At 35.4% G+C, this 23,521-nt stretch overlaps 1 protein-coding gene across 1 annotated transcript in view; it reads right to left on the bottom strand.

Moving 5' to 3' along the window:
- The window catches only part of LOC129228133 (1-phosphatidylinositol 4,5-bisphosphate phosphodiesterase-like), a 126,357-nt gene that overhangs the window by 48,151 nt on the left and 54,685 nt on the right, over nucleotides 1-23,521 (bottom strand). The window contains exons 4-12 of the mRNA XM_054862780.1: nucleotides 23,422-23,481; nucleotides 20,538-20,678; nucleotides 12,811-12,890; nucleotides 12,674-12,727; nucleotides 10,232-10,313; nucleotides 9,451-9,551; nucleotides 6,533-6,590; nucleotides 4,461-4,569; nucleotides 927-1,137 (exon numbers count right to left, since the gene is read on the bottom strand). Of these exons, the coding sequence (XP_054718755.1) occupies nucleotides 927-1,137; nucleotides 4,461-4,569; nucleotides 6,533-6,590; nucleotides 9,451-9,551; nucleotides 10,232-10,313; nucleotides 12,674-12,727; nucleotides 12,811-12,890; nucleotides 20,538-20,678; nucleotides 23,422-23,481 (896 nt within the window). The remainder of the gene's footprint in view (nucleotides 1-926; nucleotides 1,138-4,460; nucleotides 4,570-6,532; nucleotides 6,591-9,450; nucleotides 9,552-10,231; nucleotides 10,314-12,673; nucleotides 12,728-12,810; nucleotides 12,891-20,537; nucleotides 20,679-23,421; nucleotides 23,482-23,521) is intronic.

The raw sequence follows: 23,521 nt of genomic DNA, 5'->3' as shown, positions 1-23,521 counted from the left end.
AAAAGTAACAGTTTTAATGGGAGTTTCATTAACGCCTTCCGTATCTGTTCACTGGTTGCCCCCTCGCCCGTTAAAAATGGCTGATTCCAAGAAAAGTCGTTTTATGCTTCGTACAAGATGTATCATTTGGAAAACAATCCAATATTTCCTAACTCAAATTAACAATAATAATAATAATGGTAATTAATTTGAATTTTGACCTCTTGAATTTAAGTTATGTTTTTCGCAATCACGAGTGTGTGCGTATGTAGGCGCGTGTTTGTGTGTAGGGGGTATGTGTATGTGTGTAGGCATGTGTGTTTGTGTCTGTGTGCAGGTATGAGTGTGTGGGTAGTTGTGTGTATGAGTGTTTGTGTGTGGGGGGGAATGTGCATGTGTGTGTAGGCATATGTGTTTATGTATGTGTTTAGGTGTATGTGTGTAGGTGTATGTGTTTGTGTGTGTGTATGTGGTTGTGTATGTATGTGTGTGTGCGTGTGTAGTTGTGTATGCATGCGCGTGTGTGTAGGACATGGATGCAACCTGGGGATGGCTTTCGCTATAGGAGCAGCATCGTGAGGAGGCGGTCGACGGTGATGGGGCGGAGGGTGCTGGTGGGAAAATAAAATCATAGGACATCAAAGCAGTCAAATGAAAGCAATAAACAATCGTGATTGCTCAAAAAAAAAAAAAAAAAAAAAAAAATGGAACCACAGTATAAAATTGGCATTCATGGAACTTGTTGGAACTCGAGAAACGTTTTCGCACAAAAACTTGCTTTTCATAGGGAACTGGTGTAAAACCTTCAAAATCCCGAAACGTAACCCGGACGCTTTGGATTTACAGTGCAGCTTTTTTTTACAGTGCAAGTGCGGTCTACTGTGCAATGGACACCGGGGATGCCATCGATGGCCCAGCCAATCAGTGGAACAGGCTAGCACACGCACCTGCATCCCGCGAGCAACACTTGTCGGTACATCTCGACGGACGACTTTCCTCCGAACTGTCGGCCCGTCAAGTAAGTGTTATGCGAGGAGTTGATGTAATAGTGCGCCAGGGGCTGATCCATGTCCATGTAGATGTCCAGCCGGTCCAGGAACACGGGCGCATTCTCGTCCGACATCAGGTACCGGATGAGACCGTCCTGGCTCAGAAGACCTGCAAACACGATGCACACTGTTAAAAATCATCTGCTTAGAAATGAAAACATTTACCTTCTCATTTTTTCCAAGCGGTTTTGACTTGGAAATAAGTAAATGTCAAATTTAAATTCAAGTAAGAGCAGACCATCTCAAAAATAACGCATACGCAGAAAGGAAAACGGGTGTTGAATTTCTCTTTTCAGCATACGAATACAAAAAAATATTAGCATTTAACACTTTGGACCAGGAACTAACACCGCGAAAGAAAGAATCCAATTGGACAAAGATTAGTCCAATTGGATTTTTTCTTTCGGATTTTTCTGTACCTTAGAGAGAGCTCCTGGCCTTTGTCTGCATTACTATTGGTTCCTTATTGATTTATGCTTTTCTCATTGGTGTTTGGCTAATCCGCTATTCTTATCTTTTAAGCTGTGTGCTTATCTGTTCTTGGCTTTTGTCGGATGACTTTTCATCCATAAGCTCTTTACTTTTTTTCATTGAAAAAGGCGTTCCCTAAAACGCCGAAACACGTGTATGCAGTAATCTGCAAATTTGGGCTTTTTTGACGTTGTTTATGTTTACTTTACTGTTCTGCAGAAAGGTATTTATTTATCTTTTAAGTAGCACTTTGACCTACTAAATGACAGGCCAGAAAATGTTACTCTCCTCGATGGATAGTGTTTGAGTGAAATTTCCTATTTAGTAGAAATGAAAAGAAGATTCCTCCCCTTGCGCTGGACTGTGTTAGACTAAGTTTTTACGTAAGAAGAAAGGAAAATAAGTTTCTTCTCCTTTCTGAATTCTGTTGGAATGAAATCGTTAGATCGAGTTGGAATGAAATCTTCTAATTAGAAGAAAAGAAAAGGGGCTGTTCAGAGTGAAATCGTCAGAAAAAAAGAGCGGTCTTCTCCTTGCTGTTACCAGCTTGAAAAAGATAAGAAAAGATTCCTCTCTTGGTTGGATTTGAATCGTCCACGTAGAACATAGGAAAAAAAGATTCCTCTATTTGCTGAAATACATTAGAACAGGGTTGCCAAAGTGGGTGCCGCGGCACTCTAAAGTGCAGCAGAGAGAGGCGAGGCGTGCCACGAAGTGTACAAGGTATCAATATAATTAGGGTGGTTTGAAAAAACTTTTTTTTTAGTTAGAGGCCAGGACACCCCCTATTTGTTTATATTTACTAATAGTATTATGCTGTTAAACTTTTAGCTTTTTACTGAAATTTTAAGAGGGTGCTCAGTGACCACTTCATTTAACATTAGCCGTAGAATGGAAAATGCCACAAATTTAGAAGCATTTAATTTCTCCAGCTGTTTTTCTTTTTTTTTTGTAAATAATTATTTTATTGCACTGTATATGCATATTAGTGTATATTATAATGTGTAGCATTGTTTTTTCAGTTCAATGTATTTTTTAACCCATTATAATGTGTAGCATTGTTTTTTCAGTTCAATGTATTTTTAACCCCCCTCCCCGTGCATATGAAATTTGGGTGAGGTGTTGAGCACCCTATTTCAGTTAAAATAGGAAGCTAAATTTCTTCCTGTGTATTTTTATCCACAAGTCTAAAATATTGAGGGGTGTCCCATTATCTAGGAGAAACTTTTTTTTATTTACATGTAATTTTGAATCACCCTACTGTACTGTCCGATATTTTAACGCGGAACCTTACTCGAATTTGCGCATGCGTCAGGTCTCTTCTGATTTTATCAAAACAGGGGTGATAGCAAGAAGGAAGTAACAAGCAAGCAAAAACTGAATGCATCGGAAGTGCGCTTCCTTAAACTATCATCCCTTTTTCAATTGGAACCGTTCTCAGCTGCTAGTCGCGGAGTTCGAAAACAGACAGTATATATATTCAGTAAATTACCGCCCAATAGCCAGGGCTAAAGCAGAATTACATGAAATACACCGCCAGCGCAGTCAATTCCAGCCGAGGACTGCAGTTTCGTGCTAATTAGCACTCAACAGCCCGGCATAGGAAAGTGACTGAGATGGAGATGGAAAACCTCTTAAGGAAGCCAAGAGGGGTGCACAACAAACTGACGAAATTGCAGTCCTCGGCTGGAAATGACTGAGCTGGCGGTGTATTTCATGTAATTCTGCTTTAGCCCTGGCTATTTGGCGGTAATTTACTGAATATACCATGCCTTTGCCTTCAATCCTCGAGTTGAACCGAATCATTGCTTCGGTCACTCGTCTGGTCTGCGCTAATTCTTTATTTGCTACCAGTTTGTTGTGCACTCTTGGCTTCCTTAAGAGGTTCTCCATCTCCAGTTCAGTCACTTTCCTATGCCGGGCTGTTGAGTGCTAATTAGCACGAAACTGCAGTCTTCGGCTGGAAATGACTGAGCTGGCGGTGTGTTTCATGTAAGACAGTATATATGTTATCGCAAAAGACCAAAATTGGAAAATGTCGACTCTCACCGGAAATATTCGGTCATTCGTCTATGTTTTTAGTATGAGAATGTTGATCTTCACTGACAGTGGCGCACACAGGAATTTTGCAAGGGGAGGGTCCAAGATCGAAAGCCTCCATCTCATATCATATTCTCAATACGCCGTCAAACATATTGACTTGATTTTTTCGATTCTCGAGAACGAAAAACAGTAAAAAATAAACTATTGAATAAACAATTAGTGTTATTTAATAAAATATATTTAAATAAATTACCAAACAGCAAAATAATATACGCATTAACTTTTCTCATAATTAAAAAATGGATTCAACAAATCAAATTCATCGTTGCAGAAGCACCATATGATTTAGAAGTTCATAGAATCTCATTTGGTGTAATCTGTAATTACAAAACTAAAACATGGTTTTTTAGTGTATTCATTTATAATCACCATTCTGCTTGTAATAGGCAATTCGTTATAGGAAAAGTGCACAATATTTAAAAAAAAAAAATTTATCATGAGGATTTTTTTTTTCACTTATTAGAACTGAAATTAATGTTACCTTTGTTTGAATTTATTTTACGTACAAAATACACAGAATCGTAATCACTCGGGAAAAAAAGCAAGACCTTTGGGAGGGGTCCGGACCCCCTGGACCCCTCCCTTTTGTGCGCCACTGTTCACTGACTAATATCGATGTTTATCAGATTTCGGGCTTTCGCAGTAATATATGTACATAAGAGATTGACTAAGGTTCCGTAAAAAAACTATATTTTTTTTCAAAGGGTGCCACGAATCTGAAAAGTTTGGGAACCATTGGATCAAGGTGAAATCGCGTTTCAAGAATACTGCATTGATACTCCCCCCCCCCCCGGCATGCTGAGTGAAAGGGTGCTTTATTTCCGAAGCTAGTGGAAATGAAAAGGCATAATATTTTACCTTGAGTGGCTAACTCCTGGTTTCTCTCGTAAGTGGTGATAATCTCTTTGGCCCTCATCTCATCGTAGAAGGGATACAGAATCTCATTCAGCCTCGGGTCACGCTGTTTCTGTTGGAGAAACACGAGAACTGTGAACGGTTTCGTAAAATAATCGAAGACATTTAAAAATTCAAGCTACCAGTTTTATTTGAGACTTTCTTACATGAAGTATTCAAGGCAAGAGTTTGCTTCTCATTATAAATATGCAATGTACAACTTACAGTATGAGTACAGCAGACCCTCATTTTACGTGGGTTTAAGATTTGGTATTTATTTTGTTTCCGCGTACGTGTTTTGATTACTGTTTGATATTTTAAACCGCAACCTTCCTCAAATTTGCGCATGCGTCAGGTGGCTTCTGATTTTATCAAAATAGGGGAGATATTGAGAAAAGAGATAACGAATGTGAGGGGATTTTTTTCCGTCGGATTTGTTTATTAGAGTTGTTGGTTTGAGTTGAGGGTTTTTTTTTTAAATTTATTCCTTTTCCTTATCGGTAAAGCAGAAATGCTACCTTGGTACATTATCTTCATCAAGCTCTCAAGGGTGCTGCTAGTCGCGGGTTTCGAGCTTGCACACATAAAATTCTCTCTTTCTTCAAAATCTAAACTTTTGAAATTTCAGATAACATGCATTAAACTGCATTTTGGAATGCTAATAAGCGAGCTTGGGCCACTGGACAAAATTTTTTGCGAATGGTTCCAGAGCTTTTTCCAGAAGTATAGTAATCAAAACTCAAGGCATTTCATAGCTCACTGGAAAAAGAGCGTTTGAAAGTGTTATAGGAGTACGAAACCAACGAGTATACTGACATCAATGATACACAACAAAAAAAATTCATTGAAAGTTTTGAGCCAATCCTTGACAATGCTTCCTTGCAAATGATCTTTCTGATTTGTTAATGAAGGAAGATCCCATCATGGAAGTGACGCCAGTGATCATAGATGCGTTAAGGGGGGAATCCAGTTTAGACGGTTCAAAAAAATCCACTTTTTTAATGTTATAAAATGTTAGTAAAACTATTCAAGAATATGGTGCCGAAATTACACTGAAAATTTTCAAGTAGTTCCGATGCTATGAACACTTCAAGTGACTGTGGAGATTCGAAAATGTTCGCAGTGTTGTTTTTCCAACGCGTTTTTCTCGAAATTTTTTTTTCAACTGGTGAGCATTCTGCTCAAAGAGTTATTGACCAATCGTTCATAAAAGTTCTGTGAATATTCTTTATTCAATTTTACTCAATATGAACCTAACTCTTTGATGCTATTATTAATAAAAATATTTTTTTAATGCAAGAAATGTGAAAAAAAAATGGTAGAAAAACATAACATTGTAATCAAACACCTCAAAAACGTGCAACTTTGAACTTTTTTTTTGATCACAATTAGGTTCATATTCTTCGGAAATATGTTATTTGCGAGAAAGAAAAATTTTAATGATTACAGACAAAAATCGTGACTACGGTAATGCCTACCAGCAACAAGCTCTGATGGCGACCGCCCATGGACAGCAGCTTCTAACTCCACTTATTCGGATGGAAATGATTTCAAAAAATTACAAAATGTACTACAAAAGATGAATAAAATATCCTCTAAGTTTAAAGAAATTCTGATTATTTCTTTCCTGTTAAAAAAAACCTAAACTGATTTTGCCACTTAATTCCCTACAAAGAATTACAGAAAAAAATAGTGACTTCCAACAAAGTATCATAAAAAACTTTTTTTTTTGAAAACACTAATTTAATTCATGTTTTTTTGTGAAAGTTGTGCATATGTATTGAAATAAGCACAAATGAATTATATCACACATTTATCTATCACTAGAATGATTTTTTTTTCCTTTTTCATTTCTGTAACCTAACCCTTACTTAACACTATTATTGAGTCTGAATTTACGCTGCTAAAACGAGGGTCTATTGTATTGTAAAATCCTAAGACATTTGTTTTCACAAAACTTCCAACTCTAAAAGACGTGTTATAAAAAACAATTTCTAACTATTATTCATATAAACAGGCTTTGATGAGTTACTTACTTTGTTTAGAAAAGTGATGAGCTGCTTAACGGTGATGGTGTCACTTTTGTCTTGTGTGCTGTTGGGGGAGAAAGAAAAGACACGTTAAAGAAAAAGGAGCAAAAATATTTCTTTCTGAGACTTTTTATTTAACATAGTTGGTGAGTTGTCATTCTCAATTTTCATTACGAATCAGTATGATATATGAAGCATTTCAATGTTAACTGCATTTTTGGTTGGTATCAGCCATTTCTTGTGCGAATGGAAAATGTGCTGCGGGAATAAAAGAGTGTACCTGCCAAATAAAATTTCAGCAAAGAAAACGCTAACAGATTCCAAAGAGGGAGAGAGAGAGAAAGAGCGAACGAAAAATAGAGTAAAAGAGACAGAGTGAGAAAAAGAGCGAAAGAAAATTAGAAAGGGAGAGAGAGAAAGAGCGAATAAAAGGGAGAGACAGAAAGAGTGAAAAAAAATAGAGAGAGAGAGAGAGAGTATTTAAATGATAGTTTGTTAAAATGTGTGCATCAATACACTATAAAAAAATTCCGAAACATTACTGGGTATTTCCGTGTCACGTTTCGGGATTTCAATGATTTTTATCCACTTCATGGAGAAATCAAGTATCATTGTCAAAAAGTTTCCTGAGTTGCTACTAGTTGCACGAATGCAGACTTTTCACTATAGTGAAAAATATTTTTAGCTCCCGGTTTAAAGATTAACTGAGCTTATTTTAAAAGTGTATCGACTTCACTTCAAGTACGGCCCGTCCATGCTATTTAAGCTCCCAAAGGGAGCGGAAAAGTATGGATTACGTTGCTTTGCAGGAATTGCAGATAAGTAAAATGCTCGTTACTTACTTGCAATTCTGGCTTAGTTTTGTCCATGTTTGCAATAAATGCTCTTTTAACTTCCTTGATAAATCAGGAAGGTGCCAAGATATTTTCAGAGACATGACTGGCTTTAAACGGGAAGATTTCTGATTTTTTCAGGAGGTTTCCAGGATAATATCAGGAAGGGGACTGAATTTTAGCGGAAAACGTTCCTGGATTTTGCAGATATGTTACTAGCAGAGAGAAACTGGGCATATCAGCTGCCTATTATTTTCCAGGAACGTCTCTGAATTGTTTTTACAGTGTATAAAAATTATCATAATTTACAATATTTTCATTTAATGACCCGATTTTTACTGAGTTTTACCTACGGTAAGAAAAAGAAACAACAATAATCAGTTTTGTGTAACAAAATTATCCTTGAAAATTTCACTAGAAAACATGATAAAAGTTACCGAAATTACAAAATCATCTTTTTACAAAGTTGAAGGCATTTTGCCTTCAACTAAAATGACTCGTTTTAGTCACAGTTACCAGGACTGTTAAGATGTGTGTAAGCCAATCTAAATGAAAAAAAGTTTTTTAAAATTATATTATCGGAAAATATGTTTGTTTACTCGTGTATAGTTATTACTCATTTGTTTATTATTTCCTGTTTTGAAATTGTTACGCCTTTAAAATATCAACATCGATAATCAATTTTGCATAAAGATTGAAAACAGTTTTGATCAATGTTTCTTATGCATTAAAAACGACAATCGCAGCATTCTTTCTAATAATATTCACCGAAAAAAAAAGCTATTAGGGGCATTCCACGGTATTTTGGACATTAAGTAGAGTCCGTAACGTGACCTTTTTTTTTGCCATAACTTTTTAATTTACCGTTTGATTTGCAAATTAATTTAATTTGAGGTGGTGTGTTGGTAGGAAAAGATCAAAATAAAATAATATGCTAATCAAACAGTAAACTAAAAAGTTATGGCAAAAAAGGTCACGTTACGGACTCTACATAAATGTCCAAAATACCTTGGAATGCCCCATTAATGAACATTGCTTATCAGAAGATCGTTTAGTAGTTCTCAAGCAACTTATTTAACCAGTTCAAAGTTTCATGTGCTACTGGAAATTTCAAATTGGACACTTATTTTTCTATAGAGTGTGGTATATTTGATGATGCATTAAACATTTTAATGATACACTAGCTGCATTGCCCGTTTTCGCCCGGTCTACCTTGAAAATAAAAGTTGTGACAAGTGACGTAAATTCAGCAATCAGGCTAAACTAAAAAAAAAAAGCATCATGCAAAATTTCTCTTAAAAACAATGACGACAGATATTAAAATACTTTTAAGAAATTCAATCGAGAAAGATGGATTCAAAAAGCGTAACCATGGAAACACAAAATAAAATAAGTTTAAGGAATTAAAATGCGAAAGAAAATGGTTAACAATTTGAACGATATAGATTTTTTGAACTTGACTTAAAAAGACTTGTAAATTTTTTTCCTTTGGAGATAGAAGCTCAATTTTTTCGACCAAAGGTCGAGATAGATCTGGAGTAAAAAATGTCACTCTTTCCAATGGTGGCAAAAGGAAATCTGTGGGACCATTCCTTTATCTTTTATTGAATTCGAAGTAAAAACGCTAATAATTCCCGCCGTAATTAAGTTAGAGCATTGAAACAAATTGCGTAAAACGCGGAAAATTCTACCCTTTCCAACGATATATAATGTTACTACGTGCAAGTAATTTTTTACTCACATATTCGAGAATTTATATGTGAAAATTGGGCTTAAATTGGAATTAAAAAAAAGAGCAATTCATCGATTTTTTTTCGAACCGGTCTGCAAACCTTTTCAGGACTTAAAGAAACAAACTACGAAAATTTCAGCGAAATCAACCGGGTAGTTCTCGAGTTTTGAGGATTCAAACACACAGACGCTTTTTGGAGATTCATTTTATATTATGTAGAGATTTAACATGCATTGACTCGTCACTAAGGAATGCGATTGAAATTGAGAAGGAAAACAACTGATATCATGGCCGAATTAAAATCAAGCCGAGTATGAAATATTTATACAGTAAAAGCTATATTACTAAAGGAAACTCACATGTTTTTAAAAAGTTCTTCAATGTCGCTCCTTGGACAGAGTTTGTTGTAAAGTTGATGGAATTTCTCAAACGTAAAATCTTTACAGTCAATAACATCGTTCTGAAAATGATTGAAATGATTAAATGAATAAAAAACAAAGATTTTAACAGTTTGAAATATATTGGTATTAAGAATGCAATAGTTGACGGAAGATATTATTTGCGTATAAAGAGAGTTAGAGAGAGCGTGAATTAATAGTAGGAATTGAAAAAATATTCATCTTAAAGTAGCAATTAAAATAAATCATATCAGATTATTATGCAATTCATATTTTCCTCTCCTTCTAGGAGGCAGGAAAACTGGAATGGCAGAGACGATATAACTGTCTTTTGCACGCACTTTGGTCAAAATCTATTTTTAATTTTCATCACAAATCATGTTCCTATCTCTTATTTTGTAACTATGAGCACTAACAATTTATTTCCGTTATAATTTTATCTTGTTGAATAATGAAGCGTTTTGAACGCTTAATATTTCTTCCTTTATTTTTTAAAATTTGTTGCCTAAGCGAGAGGAAGTCTCAACGCTTATCATTTTGTTTAAATTTCAGTTTCTTTACGTGATAAATAAGGCGTGGCAGCACGCAAAAAGTGCAACTCAGAACAACTTAATGACACGCGAATCTGACACGATTTTAAAAGACGCCAGCTAAAATAATTGGAAATGAAATCTTTTTTCGTAAAACTTGTTTTCAATGATAATAATTAAATAAACAATTTTTAATTAAACAAAAAACTTACCTTTCCATTTGGTAAGCCGACTTCCATTATACATTGGTAAACAAGCTTTTCCGTCTTCCCTGACGCAAATGTTTGTGCTATCCTGAAAAAAGTTTAAAAAACAATAAATGTTTAAAAGGGACTGAAAACATAAAAATAAAAAAAAAGATTAATATTTTTGAGAATATGTTGGGAATCAATAAGAAAATCAAAAGACTTTCCTAACATTCTCAGGAGTCGGCCGCCTTGTCTATTGGTCAGAGAAGTCTGACCACGATGGGGAGGTAATGGGTTCTAATCCCGGCTCGGGCATGAGTGTACTTTCCCTCTCTCTCTATTGTCCTTTCTTTGTGTGAATGTGTTGTTAGACTGTGAGCAGTTGCCAACCTGATATATAAATAGGTCCTAACGGTATGTGTGTTCTGTGAAAGTTGAATTTACATTACGGTATAGTTGGAAAAACGAAGCAATGCACCCCAAAATTGCCAGACTATCTAGCACAAGACAACAACAACAATATTCTCAATAATTTATTCAATGCAAATTGCGTATGTGATGTGTTTTCTTTACAAGAAAAGGAAATAAATTACAGCTGTTTAGCTTCAAAAGCGAGTCACTTGAATTGAACATCTTTATAAAATCAACATGCTGAAATTGCATTTTTAAACACTAAATGGAACGTGTGTGATGAACAAAAGTAAAATGTAAAAGTTCCTTCAAGTGATCAAATTTTTTTTGAAAAATTACTCCCCCCAATACAGAAAAGTGCATTCCAGAGGTTCATATGTGTACCAAAGGCTGCCTACAAAAACTTTTGACGGATGTCTTTTAATCCATAAGCTTTTTTCTTTTGTGTTGAAAAAGAGGTTCGTTAAATAGGGGTGCCCATTCCCCAAGGACGACGGTGCACACCCCTCAAATGCTACGGAGAAACCCTCCCTCCCCAAGAACAAAAGCTTCAAAAGGAAATCAAAACTATCTAAAATAAGTATCCCCCCCCCCCCTAAAAATTTCAATGGCGTAATCTGCGCCATAACCCCCCTCCCCACACCTAGTGCCGCTTTAAAACCATGAAACTCATGCCTGCCAATTTTACAGCTATTTATACTTAGTTTTTGCCCTCTACCTTCGGTATCGCAGAAAGTAAACTTCTTAAACTTCTCTATTTCAGTTCATTGATAGTTTCATTTTCACATAAACTATTTCACGATGTTTAAGTGAATTCGATGTTCGTGTGGAATGTGCTCTGTTCGTGTGACGCATAAGTGAAAGTATTTTGGTAAATGACGCTCTGTTAGTGCGGCGTACCAGTGCAGTGTGCTGTGGTAAAAGCATCTTTATTAGTCCCAAGCACAAGTAAATAATTGTCCTCACAACTTTCCTATATTTTTTTTGTTTGAATCGCTGAGAAACTTTTTTTAAATTGGAAATGAAGCATAAAAATGGGTGTAGAAGTGAGAAATCACTAATTAGTAACTTAACAGCAAATCTTCAGACACGTACTGAACTTCTATTTCAGAACACTTCGGTGCACACTTTTTGGAAGAGTTCTCAAAATAATTATGAATACACAAATTTCGTTCAGAACACTTTTTAACCCTTTTGGAATACATTTGAGAAAATTTTTTAAACTTCTCTTAGAACATGTCGTAGTACTTTTTGGAAATTTTTTTAGTGAACTTTTGAAACACCCCATTGATTATACAAGTAGTATTGCTGCTGATTTTACAGCAATCTTGCAGGGCAGGTGTCAACCGCGGCCTGGCGTATGGATAATCTTCGGCCATTGAAGACCACCCTTTTTTGACAGCATTCGCGACGCCAAATGACAGCGGTTCATTGAAATAAAATTTCCTGGTCGTATCGTATTTACTGATTCTACTGACTGGAAGCTGATGCACTCTAAAAGCAACAATTTCAAAAATTACGAAACAGTACTCAAGTTTGAACATATCGCGAGTCAACATGCCTCCGACTACAAGGTATTCAAATTTGAAACATTCAAATCAAATACTCAAATCAACATATGTGCTCATTTTTGAGATATTTGTGCTCATTTTTGAGCATGTAATAATTTTAAAACTGAGTATTATGTACTCCTTTTTGAGTATGTAGAAATAATTCAGCACACTATTAGAAAATATGGGTTCTTATATTTAAAACAAAAGGTTTCAAGAAAATTTGAAAGCACAAATGTACTCATTTTTGAAAACTTCAGTTTTTTTTATGTGTTGAATAATAATTTGAACGAAAGAAAGCGATGATTTCACAAGTGTACCCAAATGTTCCTCAAATATGTTCTCAAATGTGGTTCCCAGCATAAATGTGACAAATATCCTGACACGTTCAGAGCACATTTCGGTGCACATTTCATTTCACACTCAGTCAATTGTGAACTGTGAACAGTGTTCCGAACGTGTTTCCAATGTGTGTAGGGAATTTGCAATGTTGTGTTAAACCCACCTCTTTATGGGTAAGTTGCCGTCAGGATCCACCAAATAACCCAATTTCATCCAACTGGAGAAAAAAGAAAGAAGAGTTAGTTCACGATAGATCCATTGTTATGCAGATCAGTCTCCATGTAAAAGACAATTACTTACTGTTTTTTCAAGCACGTCATGGGGCAAACGTTGTTGGCTTTGATATTGTTGGTGATATAACGCAGTCCTGCTTGCCACTCCTGGGAAAAATGTATAGGAATATTATATATATATATATATATATATATATATATATATATATATATATATATATATATATATATATATGTTGGAGATAAGCGCCAGTAAACTGTTTTGAAAATTAAGCCCCTATCATAAGACTGAATAAATAAAACACTAATAAAGTAAAATAATTTCTTAGGTTTAAACTTTTCAGTCGTACCTACTGTTAAATTAAAATTGAATTACTACTACTAAATTAAAGATTCTAAATCACGATAAAAAAAAAAAACTAGATACTAAACTAAACAACAGTAAAATAATTTATTATTTTAGAACGTTCTTTTCACAATATCCATTTAAATGAGATTTTTGACGATATATTGCAAAAAATGAATTAATGAATTAATTATTTAATTAATTAAATGAGGGAAAAACAAAGATCAAAACTTTCATGATTTTCTTCAAATTGTCTTTCGTTGAACTTTATCTTGCTCCTGATCACATTCGTAATAATTATAGCATCCCTAAACTTTCTTTAAGTCGACAGCCAGTCGTTTTCGAAGGTCTGTTTTTTAACCCTTTTTCATAACAAGAAATTGTATATGAAAAAGAACAATTTCTCATAGCCAAGGGAGGAATCGTCTTCTCTTGATTCTCTCTCTCTCTCTCCCCCCCCATCAAATAAATTACTTGATTTGCAGAGATTATCCGATAAGAAAAATCTCAAAAAAGACCATAGGAAGTGAGTGAACATTGAGTTGCAAGATTCCGTTACTTAGATACATACTCAAATTCAGGTGAAGCCAGTAGTTGGAAAAACTACATTTTTTTTTGTAGCGAACTACAACTACAACTACTTTATAAAAAATTAGTTAACTACAACTACAGCTACTTTATTTCAAATGTAGTTAACTACAACTACAACTAATTTTTTTTCAAAATGTAGCAAGTACAAACTACTTTTGAAAAGTAGTCACTACTTCGCTACTTTTTAAAAATTAAAAAATGAAAAGCATACACGTACACACCGTTTGAGGATTGAACGAAAACACGCTTTACTGAATCAATTTGTCATTCAAACATTTTTTTACGAATATTCGACTTTATATAGAAGTTTGTTAAGACCCCATTTAGAGTATGCTGTGCAGTTTTGGTCACCTTATCTGAGGAAAGATATTGGTGTATTGGAAAGGGTTTAAAGAAGCGTAACTAGACTAGTAAGGGGACTTTAGATTATGGTACTAGACTTAATAATAGGCCTAATGTGTATAGCCTGGAGTAAAGGAGAGTCAGAGGGGACATGATTCAGTTATTTAAATTTATTGAAGTAAAAGATGTTAATAGATTAAATTTTTGCACGGAAAGCAGGACGAAGAGTCATTGTTTTAAGCTGTTTAAATCTCAAGCTAACTTGGAAATCAGGAAAAATTACAACTTTAGTGGGTTGTATGCACTTGGAACAGTTTACCGGAATAGGTGGTAATGAGCAAGAGGTTGGATAGCTTTAAGAGGGCCATTGATTTTCATTGAGGACTAATAAATTGACTAGGCCCAGCCTAACTGGGCCAAGAACCTGTTGCTGGGCGTCACATTTGTATTTGTATTAAATAATTCTTAGTAATATTCCATGTTCAAGTGAGCTACTTTATCAATATAATCCTTTTTTCGGTCAATCCTCAAATGATGTGTGTGTGTGTGTGTGTGTATGTTCTTTCTTTATTTATTTTTTGAAAAGTAGCGAAGTAGCGACTACATTTGTAACAAAGTATTTGTAGTTCACTTCAAAATAAACGTAGTTTTTCCAACCTCTGCGTTTAACTCCAAACTTGAAAACGTCCACTTACATCTTTTTGCTTCTCACTGCCTCATTTGTGCTTATATATATCTCAAATGATCTGAAGGAACTCAGTTTTTTTTTGCTATGAGTTAGTTATGTTAGAACGAACTCATGTTTTGATAGACCAAGGCAGGATTTCCGCTTTCTAACGGAAATCTCGAATCGTAAACAGAAGCGAATTCAATGTGCAGATACGGCAGAAAAGGAGTTGAGCAAAAATCTTAGCTGAGGGGTTTTTGTTTCTGTTCCCGCAATCGCTAGCATAGCGTAGGTGTAGTGGGTGAGTATCAGAGCTAGAGTTGCAAGGAGAAGAAAAAACCGGATTTATCCCCGATAATTTTGGGAAGGAAATTTTGAAAATTACCGGGAATTTTCAAATAATTTAAAGAAAGGAGAACTTTGTTTAGATTTTAACTTATTCCCTGCTTGATTTGAAAGTTTTAATGCTTTTTTACTGTTGTAAATGCAAGTGACTTAACATTTCTTCCAGAAAAATGATACCAAATAAACTGTTTAACTACCCTGAATTGACTTTTTTAAATTGGTTCGCAATCAAATATTTGATAGAATGCTGAACATTTTATTCAACACTACCAATCTGTAACTAACCATAAAGTTATTTATTTGTATAATTAGCACTCTCTAATATTTTCACTGAGATAAGACATATCATTCCACGTAAGCAAGGGTTGCTTACGTAATTATTTTTGTGCATCAACCAACAATTTGAATTTCTTTCAAAAAAAAAAAAAAAAAAAAAGGAAAGTTCAAGAAGCATATTTTTAGTTTTAAATAGATTTGCTATTTAAATTGCACATTATTGCACATTTTATACTGAACACATAAGAGATTTTTTAGCAATGGATATCAATTGAAAAAAATCTTACATATTAAGCCTAGAATCAACATGAAAAAACATGGAGTTTGTTTACTTCCAAAATTGCCAATGCTCCCCAAAGTTCCGGGTTTATTCCCCAAAATTCCACGGTTTATTCCCTTAGCTCCAAGACTGAGGGTTCTTTGCATCTCTAATCAGAGCCAATGGCTGGTTGCAATAACGCTTCTTGCTTTCCCTGTTGGACTGGGCTTCAAAAGTGGCTACATTTTGTCTCAGTTAAATATCCTCACATTAACAGATTACTTGATGCTTTTATATCAATGTCTGCCAGTTTTGCTTTCTGACATTAGGCTGACAATTGTTCAAACGCGAAATTAACGAGATGTTCAGTTATCCGGATCGATTAAGGACCACGTTTTCTTTATCCTTTCTCCATTTTTTTTTCAGAAAATGTAGACTGTACAGTCGTGTATTACCCGTAACATTCTTTGAATGGACTTCTACGAAATGTTTAAAAAATATCAATTAGTTAAAAAATGATCTTTTAAACACGCGATTTGTTATATGCACTATCATAATTTCTAGTGCTAAACCTGGAAAAAGTGAGAAGGCAAGTGACTTAAAATTCATTTCCGTAGTTGTTTTAAAAAGTTGCCAATATCTTGATTTTCGTTAACCTGATTCTGGTCTGGATAATCAGCACTCTGCTGCGTTTCAGTTCCACAAGAAGTAATTAGGGAGCTATATTTAAGGCTAACCTAACCTGGCAGCGTGTAATTCTTTAATTTTTGTTCTGCATATCCTTTACAACGCTGCCGGGTTAGGTTTGCCTGAATTGTATTATTTCCTTGAATTATTCCCAAAGTTTTGAAGTTTCAAAGGTTCGTAATATTCATAGTCCGTAATATTCTGCAATGCATAGTTGCTTGAAATTGATTTGTTGACTTTTTAACAATTAACTTGATTATCATTATAATTCGATTTTGTTTTTGGCAACGATTAAAAATCTTATGCCACCAACTAACCCAAGACACGACAGGGCAATTACAATTCGCGTTCTTGATATTGAATATACGCTACCTTGCGGCGATTTAAAAAATTATTCAAAGAGGTAAGGTATTCCATTCAGTCCCTTTAAGGTACGACTTTGGCATCAGATGTAATGTGATGCTTATGCAATTTCAAAAGAATTTAATTGAGAAGCCCCATAAAAAAGAAGGAAATTATTGTTCACTTTAGAATATTATCTTTAAAGGAAAGAGTTGAAACTTGATAAATTGTACGCCGTATATTCCTCCGTTTTTCCTTTTCAGTCTCTTCATTTGCTTCATCACCACAAAATAAGTAACAGCATTCAAAACAAAATGTTGTCTCACCTGATCGGACTCTAGTACGAGGTGGACTAGTCAGGGATGCACTGACCTCTGTCTCTCGTCGTCTTTTAGCTGCCGCAATGCTACACTTTTGGGTGTACATTTTGCGATACTGTACATGGACTGCCACCGACTGTTTATCTTTCAAGTAAGCCAAACCCATCGTTCTTGCCCTAATTGACTCAATTAAAGATTTTAGTCCGCATTCAACAGTCGCAATTTCGCCTTCAGTCAAAGATTTACTGCAAATGAAGCAATCTTGCGACATCTTTGAAGAATTATTTGTCAGGAGTACGTATTCATATCAAAAATAGCAGCAATAAACCCGACTGTTCACTATAAAGAATCACTCCCTATTAATAGGAGCACTTGTGCGACTGACTTTGCTCATACAAAGGAATCTAAGCGCGTCCACTTTCCCCTGAATGTAATTTGATCTTTTCAGTTTGAATCGTAAAAGAGGATAGGCATAGCGGTCAAGTGTAGTTTCTCGAGGTTACTCGAAAGAAAGAAAAGGAGCTCGTATCATACTTTTTTCAAGTTTCAAAAACTGCGATACCTCATGAATGTTATAATTTATAGGGAGGGGGGACAATTATAGGACTTTTTTAATACCAAGGGCAGATTCAGCTTCTGGTTTGGAAGGACTCGTTATCAGATAGGGATCAAAGTAATTTTCAGACCCAAATAAGGGGTTTAAGGTCAACGAAATATATGTCATCAAAATGCAGTTTTAGGCAATATTTTGTTGCTTACCGGAGGGGGAGGAGGGGTTATAACACCACCAAAGCACAGCCTCTAAATCTCCGCTTGTTTGTACATAATTACATAGTTTTCAAACTTTGTATCCTCTTTTTTTAAGACACTTACCGTTTAAGAGGTATTTGTGAAAGATTGATTTTCTGAGCTTTGACTTAGAGTAAAATGTTTAGTTCCACTTGGATTCCTTTGGGAACTTTTGAAATTTCGTTTATAATGATGTCTCCAATTATTTATATGTTAATTTTATAGTCAAAGTGCAATATTTGGACAAAAATTTGGATGTTAGGACGAATTTTTAGAAATTTTAGTCCCTGAACTGCATTTTTAGGCTTTATTTTACCACTTTAGGGAGAAGGGGCATGACCCCTTAAATCCACTAAATCCCCTACCGTTTGTGAATAATTATATAATTTTCAATCTTTGTATCCTTTATTTTTACCCGAACACTTACCGTTTAAAAGATATTTGTAAAAAAACGATTTTGACCTTTGACTTTGAATAAAAATTTCAGCTACACCGGGATCGATGGGGATTTCTGACATTTCCCTTTAGTGATGTCCTTAACTATATTTGCGTAAATCGCATATTCAAAGTACCAAATTCGGGTACAAATAAGAGGTCTATGGGGATTTTTTTAAAATATGTCACCAATGCCATTTAAAGCAATATTTAGTAGCTTTAGCGTGGAGGGTATGACCCCCATGACCCATCCTCGGAATCCCCTTTTATTTGTACACAATTGCATAGTTTTCAAACTTTGTAACCTCCAGTTTTCGGTAACAAGGATCGTTTAAGAGATATACATATATGAAAAATTAATCTTTTGACCTTTGACCTTAAATAAAATTTTTAGCTCCACCGGGATCGATGAGGACTTTTGACATTTCATGTATCATGGTGTTCGTAAGGTCTGTACCAATTTTCAGTTCTATGCGAATTTTTCCGAACTTTCGCTTTTTTTTGGTCTATTTTGTCCGGGCTATAATATATGAAGCGTTCAGACTAAAGTGGATCAAGTCGAGAAGGACTTGATCCACTGTAGCGCTGAATGCCTCATATAACTATGATCTCTCCCACGCTATCCTTGAAGTGATAAAAATTATCAAACTATGATCTCACCCTAACTGCTTTTGAACCAATGCAAGTCATCATTGACTTCAACTCTACTGTTTTTGAAGCAAAAGTGGTTATTCATGGCCTTACCCTTGCTGTCTTTGAAGAAATAAATATTACCTAACTTAAACTGTGATCTCAGCCTTACTGTCTTTGAAGCAATAAAGATCATTTAACTATGACTTCACCCTTGCAACTTTGAAGATATAGCTATTGTCTAGGCCTTATCCTTGCTGTTTTTGAAGCAGTAAAGATTATAAAACTATGACCTCACCCTTGTTGTCTTTGAAGCGATAAAGATTACACTGATAAACAAGCATAGATATCTGGCATGATGTTTACTTTTCCTAATGCAGTTTTTCATGCTGATTACAAATCTGAAAACTATTTTTCTTTATTACGTCAAATTTTCAAGACATTAACAAAAACATATATTTTTTTAAATTTCCATTCGTTGGATTTTTTTTCGTTGTGTGTTTTTTTTATGCAGCGCCGAGTTTTCCCATTAATTGTGAGTACAGCTCAGGGCCCCCCAAAATTTTAATACCCCGATGAAAATGTATAAACTACAATGTAATTTAAAATGTTTAGTCCCCCTACACATTCCATTGCTTTCTAACATGGATATCTATCAGGAGAGAATTAAACAACAACTCAGATACTTTTGTTCACCTATCCAACAAGTTCCGGAGTTCCAATATGTTCCAATTTACATGCAAATGTAAAAATAAATATGTCATTTTGAAAACTTGCATTGGTTCAAAGGCAGACAAGTTTTGCGAAAGTGAAAGGAGGTGTGTTCATAGGTCCACAAATAAAGAAGATCATTGCAGACAGTGACTTCGATGACTGACACAGCAGTGTTGAAAGAGACGCATGGTTGGCATTCAGTTATGTAGTAGCCAATTTTATTGGAGATGATAAATCTCCTGAATATGTAAACATTGTGCAGAAGTGCATTAATGCGTACAGCTTGATGGGTTGCAATATGTTCCTTAAGATTCATCTCCTCGACTCACATCTCAACTTCTTTCCCGAGAACCTAGGTTCTGTCAGTGATGAACACGGTCAACGTTTTCATCAGGACATCTTGATAATGGAGTCACGCTGTCAGGGTCGATGGGGTGCAGCAATGTTGCCTGACTACTGCTGGATGCTTCAGCGTAACATGCCAAATACTCTGCACAAACGCAAGTCTACAGCCAAGAAACTAACCTTAATTAAAAAAGGAACTGCCTGTTATACCAATGTATTTTGCACGTGTATTATACCTTAAACTAGATATATAGATGATGCTACATAGATTATGTTAATTAGTACTCTATTCAGTAATACGTGCTCTACTGTAACTTGTCTGCAATTTGTTTGCCTTGATACAATGTTAAACATACATAAATAGTTAATGTGAGTTATCTCAAGAACGGTGGGTGATAGCAACAAATGGCTTAAATAATTTTAATCAGCATGTCTCAATTGTCTTGAAACAAGTGTTGGCTACCAAGATATCCGCCGAAGCATTTTTTTTTGGGGGGGGGGGGTACTGTTATCTACGATCTTACCTTTGCTGTCTCTTAGAACCAATTCAAATCATTTAAAACTATCACTTCACCCTTGCTGAATTTGAAGCAATCACAACTATCTAAATATGACCTTGCTGTCTTTGAAGCAATAAAGATTGTCTAACTACTATCGCACCCTTGTTGTCATTCAAGCAATGAAGATTATTTAACTGTGACCTCACCCTTGCTGTCTCGACGTCTGGACAGACCACGTGGGTGTAGTTGATGTTCACCATGTCGGATCCGCTGCAGATGGTGAGGCTGACATCTTCGAGATTGTTCTTGGAGTTTTTGGCTTGAAGTTCAGCCAGCAGTTTGGCATCCTGATGAAATAAAAATCACACCAACTTGATTTCCTGAAGTCAACAGTCAACACAAATCTAACGCTTGCACAAGTCAAAACGCTCTAAAATATTCATTAACATAAATTTGCGAAAATGAGAAAATAAATAATTCATTTTGAAAACCACTTAATGAAATTGCTGTAGTGTTTTGTTTTGTTAGCAATTTTCTCGATACATTTTGTGCAGCAAACTGCTACGTATGCTGTTTTCATCGTTGTTACTTAGCTATCTTTTGTTTCGAGAGTAGCTACTGAAAGAAGGAGGAAAAGAGGAAACCACTAATAAGATGCTGAAATGCTCTGATCTGTGTACAAATTATCACAACATGTCACGGTAAAATAGCGGGAAAGTCGCAGCAAGTCCCAACGGCCATAGTCCCAACGTGACAGAATTCTGATGTCTTACAGGAATCACGGTGGGACAAATTTGTGACATGATTCATGTGACCTCTGCTACGTCATTGCTAAACTTCATTCGTCATCGCTCACTTGGTTATATTATGAAGACGTCTGCGCGGACTGAACGTAAGTGGCTACAATGTTGATGAGTTTAAAGTGACGTTTTGTGACGGTCACCACATGACGTCACCAAACGTTACTGTAAGTCCCTGAGATTGTGTAATAGACACACTTATAAGCCGATTACGCAGCTTCTACATATAAGAGTCCCATTTCAGTTACTGCACATAAAAAGTAGTTCTCATTTAATGGTTCCAGTTACTATTACTTTTTAAAAAACCGTATACAGTGGAATTAGCTTATAACGAGCCCTGATTTAACGATAACCCGGATTTAGCGAGAAATCGGAAATACTTGGTTGGTACATGTTAAGTCTATGGGAGCATAACTCGCTTTTAACGAGCAAACCCCGCTTAAAGCTAGCAATATTTTTTTGATTCATAAAATTTCAATTGATTTCCAGCTCAGCTTACCGGTTTTCTGATAACATTCCAAAGTCAACTAAAGTTCGTAACGAATCATAAATCCTGAGAAAAAGAGATGGCAGCACTTTTTTTAACTTGTGGGGTAGAGAAATATTTAAAAATTATACATGTGTTGTGTTTATATGCGTATTCCTCAAGAACAATAACACAAGAGACATTCAGACAGTTCAAAGCAAAATAACCAACTTCCTTGGCACTGTACAGTGGTTAAAAGGAAGAAAAAAAAAGCTTCTATGATTAATTTTTATGATTTTTTCAAGAACTCGTTTTTTATGAGCACTTCGATATAACGAGCAAATATCGTCGTCTTTTGCGCTTGTTATAAGCGAGTTCGATTTTATTACTTTTCGTTAGCTTGAACATGTGTAAAAATGAATATTGATAGGGGAAGCTGCTGTACCCACGGACGGTTGTACCTACGGACGTTGTTCAGGAAATTCCGGGTATCGTCGAGAGAGATCCTAATTGGGGTTCAACGTGTGTGTCACAGACCTCTCCAATGCTCCAGAAAAACAGTTCAACCCCATCAAACGAACATTTAAGATTCTATCACATTTTTTCGGTTTTAGTGGGATCTAAGTAAAAAATAACATGAGCAATTTCTTTTTTTTTTCGTCCATCGTGTATTGTATTATTCATTTTTGTTGTAGGCATCAGGATTCCCTATATTTTGAAGGTTTTGTTTCTGATTTTTAATAATGTAAAACTGTGGTCCTGTCGATGTGACTGCCTTGCAAAACCAAAATGGCATACCTTTGTACCCAAGGACAGACAACCATGTGTACCCATGGACAGTAATTTTTAGTCTCCTTGGGTCACACTTGAGTCTTCTTACGGTGTGAAGTACCTCAAAATGGTGCTTTGTCATCAACGTTCGAAATTTGCTTTCAACAATAATGATGAATTTGAAGTAGCGCTTGAAGATATAGTGTTGAAGTAACCCCCACCTATTGTAGGATCTTCAGACCGCCAATCCCACCTGTTTTCATTTGAAGTCGGCTTTACTAGATTTTTGTTGGTTTAATCAAAACTGAGTTTTTTGTGATGGGTTAATTTTAGTTAAAGGTTTCAATTTGCATATAAATTGAAGTTATTATGTACGTACATAGAGAACCGTACTATCATGAATCTAGTTTTTTTTTAAACATATTAATTATTCATAACATCATTAGCTCTCTTAAGACTAATCACTTTTTTAAAGAGTTCATTGATGTTAATAATTAATTTAAAAGAAATTTTAGGAAAATTTAAAAAAAAAGGAAAAAACTTCTAATACTTTTCAAAGTTTAATTTCTGTTTCATATTTTATTTAAGGTTATTTTGAATGGATGTTTGAAGTATTTCAACATAAAATGGCTTATGAAAATGTATTGAGTACAATTGAGTTCCTCAGACCTAGTTATAGATTATTTTTTTATATGTCCATGGGTACAAAGGCACCTGTCCGCGGGGTGAACGGGTTGTTGTACCCACGGACAAAAAAGATGGTTTTAAAGAAACATTTTTTGAGGTTGAAAGCTTTGAGATTTTCACCTGACAAAAATTACCAAATTAGATGATAAGCTGCCAGGCTGATGATTCTGCCAGAAAATTTCTCCGATCGAATATCCATTCCCAGAGACCAGCAAATATTAAAAAGTAAATTTTGTCCGTGGGTACAGCAGCTTCCCCTACTCAGCATATGAAATTCCTTTCGTTAACGACCATCATTCACAACCATCAAACACACGTCTTATTTATCGCACATTTTTCCCATGTAAGAAGACCCATGTGACTTACTTTGGGCACTCCGCCGGCTCGGATGTCGTTTACTTGGGACAGTTCAAGCGCCTGGCCGTCCTGAAGCACAAAGCAAATAAATGAATTAAGTAAATAACAG

The sequence above is a fragment of the Uloborus diversus genome, chromosome 8, assembly GCF_026930045.1.
Source record: "Uloborus diversus isolate 005 chromosome 8, Udiv.v.3.1, whole genome shotgun sequence".
Classification (NCBI taxonomy): Eukaryota; Metazoa; Arthropoda; class Arachnida; order Araneae; family Uloboridae; genus Uloborus; species Uloborus diversus.
The sequence above is the reverse complement of the archived record's forward strand: the minus strand, read 5'-3'. Positions and strand labels throughout refer to the sequence as shown.